General features: G+C 35.1%; 2 protein-coding genes and 1 non-coding gene across 3 annotated transcripts in view; 1 reads left to right on the top strand and 2 right to left on the bottom strand.

The window, feature by feature from the left end:
• Positions 1-1,138, top strand: part of LOC102600871 (nucleomorphin) — a 4,105-nt gene extending 2,967 nt beyond the window's left edge. The window contains exon 2 of the mRNA XM_015306057.1: positions 4-1,138. Coding sequence (XP_015161543.1) covers positions 4-1,001 — 998 coding nt within the window. The 3' untranslated portion in view covers positions 1,002-1,138. The remainder of the gene's footprint in view (positions 1-3) is intronic.
• Positions 1,139-2,811: 1,673 nt separating this feature from the next.
• On the bottom strand, positions 2,812-2,884 carry TRNAR-UCU (transfer RNA arginine (anticodon UCU)). The gene has a single exon. It is a non-coding gene; the product is annotated as a tRNA-Arg (tRNA).
• A 370-nt stretch (positions 2,885-3,254) lies between these two features.
• LOC102600537 (pyruvate kinase 1, cytosolic) lies at positions 3,255-10,948 on the bottom strand. Its single transcript, XM_006341124.2, has 16 exons — positions 10,786-10,948; positions 10,576-10,672; positions 10,379-10,476; positions 9,441-9,596; positions 9,168-9,245; positions 8,520-8,651; positions 7,608-7,688; positions 7,146-7,217; positions 6,931-7,020; positions 6,401-6,545; positions 6,176-6,264; positions 5,332-5,427; positions 5,145-5,212; positions 4,957-5,056; positions 4,210-4,269; positions 3,255-3,784 (listed from the first exon to the last, which is right to left on the bottom strand). The coding sequence occupies exons 1-16, from the start codon at positions 10,852-10,854 to the stop codon at positions 3,632-3,634; spliced, it is 1,584 nt and encodes a 527-aa protein (XP_006341186.1). The 5' UTR covers positions 10,855-10,948; the 3' UTR covers positions 3,255-3,631.

Below are 10,948 nucleotides of genomic sequence, written 5' to 3'. Positions count from 1 at the left end.
GAGGTGGGGTTGTAGGGGTTTTGCAAAAAAAGGGGAAATGGAAATCAGTTTCTAGAGCAATGATGGAAAGGGGTTTTTATGTGTCTCCACAACAATGTGAAGACAAATTCAATGACTTGAATAAGAGGTACAAGAGGGTTAATGACATTCTTGGTAAAGGTACTTCTTGTAGAGTTGTGGAGAATCAAAAGTTGCTTGATACAATGGATCATTTATCACCAAAGATGAAAGAAGAAGTGAAGAAGTTGTTGAATTCTAAGCACTTGTTTTTTAGAGAAATGTGTGCTTATCATAATAGTTGTGGTCATAATGGTGGTACTGGTGGTGGTGCTAGTGGGAGTGGAGTTGCTAATCCACAAACTCATCAAAACCAATCAGAGCAGCAACAGAGGTGTTTGCATTCATCAGAAAATACAAATGCAAGAATTGGTGCTAGTTTAGTAGAAGGGCCTAAAATGCCAAAAGGGGCAAGTGGGGAAAATGATGAGGAGAATGAGGACGAGGAGGATGAGGATGAAGATGAGGAGGACGACGATGATGAGGTGTCTGGTGCTAGAGGACACGACCACGACCATCAGAGCCACGGAGAGGAGGACGATGACATGGAAAGATCGAGAAAGAGGCAAAGAAAGTTGGGAGCTTCATCACCAATTGTACAACAATTGAGTACTGAATTGGCTAATGTAGTTCAAGATAGAGGGAGGAGTCCACTTGAGAAGATGCAATGGATGAAAACTAAAATGATACAATTAGAAGAACAACATGTTAGCTATTTGTGCCAAGCATTTGAACTCCAAAAGCAAAGATTGAAATGGAAGAAATTTATAAGCAAGAAGGAGAGGGAAATGGAAAGGGATAAACTAATCAATGAGAGGAAAAAATTGGAGAATGAAAGAATGGTACTTTTGTTGAAGCAAAAAGAGCTTGAACTTCTTGATTATCATCAACACCATCCAAACAATAACAATAGGAATAGTGACCCTTCTTCTGTTACTGGATGATGAAAATATTGTACAATACTATCAGGAACTAAGCTAATAGATCAGATATATTATGTAAATATATAGTATGTATATATGTTTTTGCCTTGTGTTTTTCCAAATTTGAATCTTGAATCAAAGTATATATTTTGTTGCTTCTTCATAGTCTTCAACTTATCTGTTCTATTTTTAGTTTATATCTATGTTGTTCGGACTCTTTAAAAATGTTGATGACAGTGTGTGTCATGATACTCCTCAAGTAGTCCATTTTGGAGATAGTTTTTCCGACTCTTTAAAAATGTTGATGACGAGTGTTTTAGATACTCTTTAAAGTAGTCCATTTTGGAGAATCTTGAGGCAATAATTTTGGAAAGTTCGAGCAACATAGGTTCATACTATATATGAATAACATTTTTCTTACTCTTGGATTTATCTTCATTTGTTTTCTTTTTTGGGTGATAAATTGTTGGTTTCTTGAATTGTTTGTTGTACAACTACATCAATGATATAATCACCAATGACGCTAAATAAAGATAATTGAAGAGAAGGACTTTGTATAGACACTACAAATGGTGCATAACAGAATGAACTAGAGTGCTGCACAAAGCAGAAGGCAACTAGCTTGTCGAGTGCTGCACAAAGCAAAAGGCAACTAGCTTGTCTTTTTTTCCGTCCGATGTCTGATACCTCCATTAGAATCTGACTAAATTCGAAATCGGAGCATCATCTGCAAGTTTTAATCTAGACATGTAGAAACCAAATCCCATGACTAATATACTCAATATGCATGATTTCAATATTCTCATACTTTTATTGCAATGATATGATCTCCTTAGCCATTAAACAATGTTTTGACATAGGTAAGATACATATATGGTAGTGTTATTTGAAGAAACATACACTATATCAAAAATATTTTTTAGCGTTAATTAATTAATGACAATAGCTTAATTGTCACTAAATATGTATTTTTAGCGGCAATTAACACTCCTTGTAAATGTCTCTAACCTATAGTGACATTGGATTCCATGACAATTAATTAATGTAGTTAAAAGCTTTAGCATTCTTTGTTAATGTAAAAGTTATTTGTTGTTGTGGTGATAATTATATGACTTTAATGTTATAACGAATAAATATAGTTCATTTTTGTGGAATTCTTTTTTCTTTTTTTTACCTTGGAGGATTATTTTATAAGTAGTGTTTAGGGGTATAAAAGTAGGTGCCTATGCTAGTCAAGAAACTGAAGTATTCTTGTAGCTGATTTTTCATAGAGGAATGTGTAGCTAGCTAGATATATATATATATATATATATATATATATATATATATTGTTTTTAGTTTATATCTATGTTACTCGGACTCTTTATGAACATCAACGAGTGTGTGTCAAATACTCCTCAAGTAGTCCATTTTGGAGAAATCTGAAACGGGTGCGGTAATAAATGTTGGACTCTTTAAAAATGTTGATGGCGAGTGTGTGAGATACTCTTTAAATTTTAAAGTAGTCCATTTTGGAGAATTTCAACACTAATATGGCAATAATTTTGAAAAATTCGAGCAACATAGGTTTATACTATATATGAATCATACATTTCTCACTCTTGCATTTATCTTCATTTGTTTTCTTTTTTGGGGTGACAAAATTGTTGATTCTTGCTATCACCAATGACACCAAATAAAGAAATAATTGAAGAGGAGGGGTTTGTATTAGTCATCAAACATATTAATGAACAAATAACTAAAATATTATAAAGATTGAATTTTTTGAATATCAAACAAAAATTAGTATTGTTAATAATTTTTTTGTAAAAAATATAGAGGAAAAAAGATGCACGCCCAGTGGGACTCGAACCCACAATCGCTTGATTAGAAGTCAAGCGCCTTATCCATTAGGCCATGGGCGCCTATTGATAAAATATAGTTGGTATTTTATATAACATATAAAAAATATATGATCAAAGATACCAATTTGTTTTTTCATTCGATGTACTATGTAGTATTCGATGTACTACATTATTTTACTATCACACATATGTCACGACATATCTAAAATCACACATTGTTTGATATTCATTAATAACTCTATTTGGGATAAGGGCAAAACTCACGTGGAAAGTATAAGTTCGACATAATTCAATAACTTTAATAATCCAATCCTGTATATTTATTGAAAATTCTGAATCCACCTCTTCTTTGAAATAGTTTCATTTTTAATATTCAGTAATTTTGATTTCTTTTATATTTTCTCCTGACAACAAAAGACTTGTGAAAACATACTTCAAAATTTTTTATTACTAATATCTGAGTGGTAATAAACATAACAAAATAACTTGTTATGGACATCTCCATAACACCAAGAAGAAAAATAAACAAGACTCATATACCTAAACTAGATAAGAGACCATACTTCTCTTCTTCTTTTTTTTGGATAATCGTGATGTTGGCCCCAACTTGCATGCACCTCGACTACTTCCACGAGATACCTGCCTCCCAAAATTTTCTCAACTATTGCAAGTTCTGACCACAAGAATTGTCCACATTATACTAACTATAGGATATCACATATTGTAGCTACCAAAGCCTTAGATTAGAACCTCAACTTGTGATGACTTTAACACTCTACCATCACATCCAAAAAAAATGAGGATAACTTAACCTTCAAGTTCAATAATCTTAACCACCGATGCGTCTCCAACTTTCTGGCAGATGACAACTCGGTCATGGGACTTCACAACTCCTGAGGCCTTCCCGTGATCGAGGGCAACTTTCAGCACAGACTCGTTTGATGCATTCGTAGACTCAGCCTATGGAAAGAGTAAAGTAAGATTGAGATTCGGCTCAGGGGAAAAAAGAAGGTATAACAGGGGCGAAGCTATAGTATAAGTACAGGTTTGGACAAACCAAGAAGTTGTTTAAATCCCGTATTTGTATCAGGAAATTGTGAATCCAATAACTAAAATGAGCTATGAGTTCGGTGGCAAGTTCAGAACTCATACCCTGCCGTTGGTAATAATTGCAATAAAAGAGTACTAAGAAAGTCTAGAGATTCTTTTATCTGTCTAATTTTATAGCTGAAAAACACTTCCATACAGCCTAAAGATAGCTAAAAGAACAACTATTCCAAGATATCAAAATATGAGTGAATATTATTGTTGTGAGGTGAAATAAACTAAATAAATACAAAGTGATGAAAACAGAGAATATGGAACACCGAGACGATGAGACTTACAGGATGTCGAGGATCAGCAAGCATTGGGAAAAGACCCCTCACAATAAGAGACTGCCTTGCCTAAACATGGAGAAGTTAAAAAAAATTAAACCTGTCAGCTTCAATGTCAATGAAATAAAAGGAATAAGGAACAACTTAAACTCAAATATTGCCCGAAATCCTACTAAATAGTTCGGAAGCAATGAGAAAAGCAGGCAGACGGAAGAAGGTGAAAGGACACACTAAGAGATCATCCTAGATTCCTAGTAACAATGGAAGTGGAAATAAATGACCAAGGAAATTATGGAGGGCCTCTGATACTCGATATTGCAACTCTAAGATCTTCGTTAGTCTGACTGATAAATCACACGTTAAAAAATCTATAGCAATACAATTGAGCAAACAAATTGACCAGCAAGAAACGGGATGCATATGAAAGTAAGAGTAACAAGAGTCACTGTGATATTTGCAAAATTAAGAATAACTATAATCCAGTTCTCACACACTATCATGGCTTTAGTCGTTACTTGAGACCAAAACTAATAGGATTACCTTCTCTATTATTATCTTAAGGATTTTGTGTCGGGTTTGAGTAGAAATCAGTCCATCATAAAATTTGACCGATAATAAGTAATAAGGAAGTGAAGAAGTATTGGATAAACAATGTTCTGTGAGGAACATAATAGTCCTTCTCAATCAAATGCATTAAAAAGGTCAGAACATCATGAACTGGATTTGATTCTTGAACAGATAATAATAAGGGTATACCTCAAATGCGCCGGTAAAGCTCCACTTCAATTGATTCGTCTTCAGTCGAGGAATTACAACAGACAATACTGGCATTGTTGGCCTATATTTGGCTATCAATCTGAGCATGTAAAGGTAACCATTTACAGCTCTTAATAATAAAGATATAGTATAAATTCTAAGAAATTTTGTAAGAACAGAGACATTACCGTGCTGCCCTTCCAGATGAAGTGAAACAAATAATTACTGATGCTTTCACCTTAATTGCTGCCCGGACCTAAACGACAAGTGGATAAATAGTCATTTCTGTATTACATTTCATGTACAAGAAATCAATTAAATTTCCGGAATTCTCTCTTATCATTTCAAGAAACAGATTTATGTCCAAAAGAATACCGCAGAGGATGCAATTGATTCCAGGTGTGACATGGGCTCCCCAACAAATTTGACTGTTCTCTTGAAGTATAGATCTTGGTTAAAGACCTTCTCTGCCTGCAAGGAAATTAATTGTTAACTAGGGCTACTCCCTATACTCTCTGGAAAAAAAAAACGGAAGGTGGTAAACACTACGAGGAGGTGGGGACTTAGAATATCTGATACAATTTAGGGAGAACCACACTCCAAAAGCTAGCCATTGAGGTGGAAGAACCCAAGGCTATATAGGCCTCACATCAGCTCCCCATTAAACTGGTGTGGGACTCAAGTCCCATACTTTATAATAGGATCATAACAAACCATCATGCTCAGCAGCCGTCGTCCTTGATGGCTATGTGCTAGACCATTTCTAGCCCTGGGCTAACACTGTAATACCGGTGTCACCATCCAAGGCACGCCGAGCACGTAGGGCAGTGGGTGCCTCTGATACCCAAAAACTAGCTATTGAGGTGGGAGAGCCCAAAGCTATGTAAGCCCCACATCAGCTCCCCATTAAACCTATGTGGGACTAAAGTCCCGTACATTGCAATAGGATCATAACAGTATCCCTCATCCCATAATCTGATCCTGAAGATAACTACTACGCCGTGTATTTGACAAGAGTAGACCTTACTGAGAAAATGTCCCTTAATATATCATAGAATAAACCAACTACTGATGCCTTGGCAGGTAAAAAGGTGTTTCAAATGGAAAACATTGTAGAATGTACTTAACGTGGAAAATATTGCCAAAAGAGTAAACTGTAATATTGCACGCAGATCCTCTTATTTCACACAAAGGTTCAGGAAAAAAAAATGAAAATCACCTCAGCACAAATTCTTCCAACAGTTGAAATAGTCTCAATTGGGTATAATCCACGTAGAGTTTCAGCACCAAGAAGAATTGCATCAGTACCTGCACAAACGTTAAATGTCAAAAGCTCCTACCAGAAACAAACTAACAAGACATCATATGAAGGATGACAAAAGGAACTGAAATCTTCAGAGGCAATAAGGGACAGTAGAACCACTAAGATGGGCAGTAAGATTACCATCCAAGACAGCATTAGCAACATCTGTTGCTTCAGCACGAGTTGGCCTAAGATTGTCAGTCATACTATCAACAACACGTGTTACTACAGCAGGCTTGCCAGCCATGTTACACTTGTAAACAGCTGCCTTCTGGAACAAGAACACCTGTGTACCACTCAAAAATTAGTTGAATGATGATCCTACAAAGAAATGATGATTATAATACCATTCAGTATTATGCAATGATGATAAGTTAACAGGAGAGATTGGAGCGTTTGCCTCCATATCACTCAATTCAATTGCTAAATGGATCCATTGCACCCCCAAAAGCTGAAACACTGGGGTTTGGTTGGTGGATAAAGATAATAATCCCGGGATAAAATATGGGGTTACCAACAAAACAACATACCCGTGTAATCAAACAAGTGGGGTTTGGGGAGGGTAGACTGTACTTAGATCTTACCCTAACTTGGAAGGTAGAGAGGTTGTTTCCGATAGACCCTCAACTCAAAGAAAAAAAGAGAAGAAAAATTAACAGAATCAAATTTACCTTCTCAGGTGGGAGATCTATACCAAGGTTTCCACGAGAAAGGATGATCCCATCAGCCTCTTGAAGTATATCATCAAAATGTGTCAAGCCCTACATAAATCACCACGGGAAGAAGTAAATTGCAAGCCTGACAATTTATGATATTCAATACCAATCTCACAAAGAACTATCCAAATGAAAAAGATCAGACAGAAAATAACAGTTTACCAACTAACCTCTTCGTTTTCAATTTTGGCAAAGATCAGAGTTTGGCTTAGATCACCCAGCTTACATAAGAATTCACGTGCCTGAATTTATGAAAGAATAAAGATCCAATGAGGTTGATTTGGTATACAAGCTGTTATAAACCTAAATGAATAAATAAATAATGTTGTCCCCTCTCAACGGTTTAACTTTTAGATGAGGTGCTCACACAAACCACGTATGGTACTAAAGAAGACAAAGGTCCAAAAGTCTTAGATTCAAGCCTCACCACTCTTAAACCAGAAATATTCACGCACTTGGCCATTAGAACACAGAATCAAACATGAGCAGGGGCGTGTAACAGATCTAAATATAAATGAAAAACATGAACACTCAATACAACACTAACTATTAAATGTAGCATTATGAAGACCATCAATGTGGTTAATTGAATCAAGAAATACATAAACAAAAAAGACAACAGTGCAAATTACCTCACGAACATCCTTAGCATGCCTGGTAAATGATAATGAAAGAAAATCAATTTTGTTTTGGACTCCCCATGTGCTAATAACCTGATTCAATTAGCATGCCAAGAGCACCACAAAAAATCAAAAAGGATTGCTGCACAAAGCCAAACCATTAACGAGGCAGACGACAGAGAAATAAGTAGTTTGAGGGAGGGATAATCGCTATAATTCAAAACTAATATGCTTGCATTAACATTAAAGTAGTATAGTAATTAGCCAATATTACAAGTACCAAAGATAATAGAGGAACCCTTGAAACTCTTTCTGAGTGTAATACAAGTTAAAACTTCAAATATCAAGAGAAAGGACATAATTTTGGCACAAGCAAGATAGTCAATGTTGATATTGAATATCGGATGAGAATAAATATAGTTGATGGTGCTTAAAATAAAAACCGATTGCCAAGATATTGCTACAGAAAGTGGAAAGATGGGAAGAAGAGAATATGAGTAGGTCCCACCAATCCATGCTTACATAACTAAACAAAACCACATCCATCTTAAGACTCATCTGATGCATACACACAAAGCCTAATTACAATTTCTACCAAATAGATAAGTAAATTTTAACACTTCTATTAAGTGCCCAAGTCCCTAAGAATAACAACAACAATAACAACATATCCCGTGTAATCCCTTAAGTGGGGTAAGCGGGGAGTAGTATGTACACAGTCTTCCTACCTTCTGGAGGTAGAGAGGCTATTTCAAATAGAGCCTCAGCTCAAGTCCTCAAGAATAAACAGCCATATTTACTCAACCACAAAGTTCTCACAGAAATTTTTCCATAACCATGTGAGCTTGTAACATGAACTTCACTATTTGCACACATAATGAATAGGATGATTTTTATCGGTTCTATGAAGTTTGCGTAACTTACCTTCTTATCTTTATCTGAGAGAGTAGGTAAATCAATATGAATCTGAGCGGCATGCAGAGTGAACAATGACCCAGTTAACGTGGCAGAGTTCTTTACAATGCAAACTACATCATCCCCTTTCACTTGATCTACCTGTGCAACGACATTTGGAATTCTTAATCAGAGGATTCAAACAACCTTAAACTGCTTTCTTACTGGAGCAGTAGAAATGTATTAATCCTTCTGTTTTAATTAGTTTGTCTTATTTTCCTTTTTAGTTTGTTTAAAAAAAGAATGCCTCTTTCCCTTTTTGGCAACTTTTTATTTCCAACATTCCACATGAGATGGTTAAGATGACAAAATTAAAGGACATTTTGGTACATTCAACATATCTTTTTTTTTTAACATTAAATTATTTACATTCAACATATCTTTAGCTTTAAAAGTCTTTTTTACTCTCTTAAACTCCGTGTCAAGTCAAAACTAGACAAACAAATTGAAATAGAGGGAGTACCTGTCTTTGTCAAAAAAATTCATAATTGTGCAGTTGCAAACACATTGCAAAATCTACTCATCGATCAACTTAAACATAAACAGCAGTAGCTAAACACAACGGATTAAGAAAACATAGGGTGGCTGGGGAAATAAGGAGGCTTTCTAATGTTATACCTCCAGCCACACAGACGTCGTTTCACTTCCTGTGAAGAGGTATTGGCCAATAAAAATGGTGTCTCCCTTCTTCACTGCCTGCAAGAAAAAATTAACACCATAATTTAGTATCATGAAGGACATTCACCCCTCCTAATCGACAATATTGATGATATTCTCTCCATCAAATTCAGATTGAATTTGCTCTTTTCACTTCCATTGGAAACAGTTTTTGGTTACCAAAACGCACTGCAGAGGAAAATGCAAAGCAAAGACGAAGGGAACTAATTGAACCTTGGATAATCCATCAAAATTGATTGGAAACACTTCAGAAGATGCTTCCTGGCCTTCATCAGGTGTAAGAGTAATAGTTGCATCTGCCTCAAGTGAAATAGGTTTCTCACTCTTGTTAAGAACTGTTAGCTCCGGACCTGCAGTATCTAGCATGACCTGACAAAATGAAAACAAAAATAGTCTTAATACCCTTGTCAAGTTACTGGACAATGCTCAACAGGTGCAATGACATAGTCGTAACTAAATCCGTAAATGGAGGCTACGCAAAATGTGGAAGGAGATCATATGATCTACAATTTATCCATTTAATTGTTCACAAATGCAAGATAATACTCCCTTTAACTCAAAACTAACAACACTACAACTATTTGACGAGTCCACTTTAAGTATCCACAGTTAACAGTTTTCAAATATATTTTAACAACTAAAACTTGTGATTTATAGAACATCTTATATAGTTTCTACATACACAGTTCTTATTTTAAAAGGGTTAATAGCACTTTTATCACCTCTGTTGGTGATAAATATTGATTTTACTCCTTGTGACATTTGACTAAACACATTTGATTTCTAATTAATTGAAACGTGCACTTTTGATCCCTTTGCTTGTGAATATTCACAAATTTATCAATGATTCCAAATTGTTCCACCTCATGATTACCCATTTCCCATGATAATCTTGTACTATTACTCCATACTCAACAATAATATAGTTCTAAATATATTCAAAACACAACATATTTCCTACGTAAAGGATCAAGAGGCACAAATTTCCATTTGTTGAAGGTTAAATGTGCTTTGTCGAATATCACAACGACTACAATCAAAATATAACTGAGTGACCGAAAGAGTTATGCAACAACGGAAACCAATACAATCTAACCAAACATTGTATTCATCAAAATAATACAGTCGATACAATACAATATAATACATACAGAACATAGCTTCTTAGTGGTCTTAATAGCACTCTTCAAATTCTCCAATGTCTCCTGATGATACTTAGTATCACCCAATGAAAAATCAAATCTTGCCACTACAAATCCAACAAAAATAACAATCAAAACAAACCCTTTTAGCCATTCATCACAACATTTCCAAAAAAAAAAACTGAAATTTTTCAAGATATTAATACCTGACATTCCAGCTTTAAGACATGCTGAAAGAACCTCAACGGATCGAGATTTTGCACCCAATGTTCCAACAATCTTCGTCATTGCAGGAAAAAAACCCTGCCAAGATTTTAAAAATTAAACAGACCCCATCACCATAAATACACAAATCATATGAAAAAATACAGATCTAAAGTATGAAAAAAAAATGGTTTTTTTTTTGGGAGACTTACAGCTTTGGATGGCTCCAAAATGGAAGCCATCCTGATGGGTTCTTCAAGAAGTAAATGATTTGAATGCATGGTTTTGTTAGTGAAAAATTAACAAAATGAATCAGTTTTTCTGAAGAAAGAAAAAAAATGATAAGTTTTTTTATAGAGAAAGAAGAGATCACAG

This window comes from Solanum tuberosum, unplaced genomic scaffold (genome assembly GCF_000226075.1).
Source record: "Solanum tuberosum cultivar DM 1-3 516 R44 unplaced genomic scaffold, SolTub_3.0 scf00021, whole genome shotgun sequence".
In the NCBI taxonomy this organism is placed as follows: Eukaryota; Viridiplantae; Streptophyta; class Magnoliopsida; order Solanales; family Solanaceae; genus Solanum; species Solanum tuberosum.
Note: the sequence above shows the minus strand (reverse complement) of the source record. Positions and strands in the feature narration are given on the sequence as shown.

Excerpts from the sequence above, each read along its gene's own strand:
- LOC102600537 (XM_006341124.2), bottom strand. The coding sequence starts at position 10,854 with ATGCATTCAAATCATTTACTTCTTGAAGAACCCATCAGGATGGCTTCC. Across the intron at positions 7,021-7,145 it reads CCAAAATTGAAAACGAAGAG|GGCTTGACACATTTTGATGA; the intron begins GTTAGTTGGTAA and ends TGATTTATGTAG. Across the intron at positions 4,270-4,956 it reads GCTTTACCGGCGCATTTGAG|GCAAGGCAGTCTCTTATTGT; the intron begins GTATACCCTTAT and ends CTCCATGTTTAG.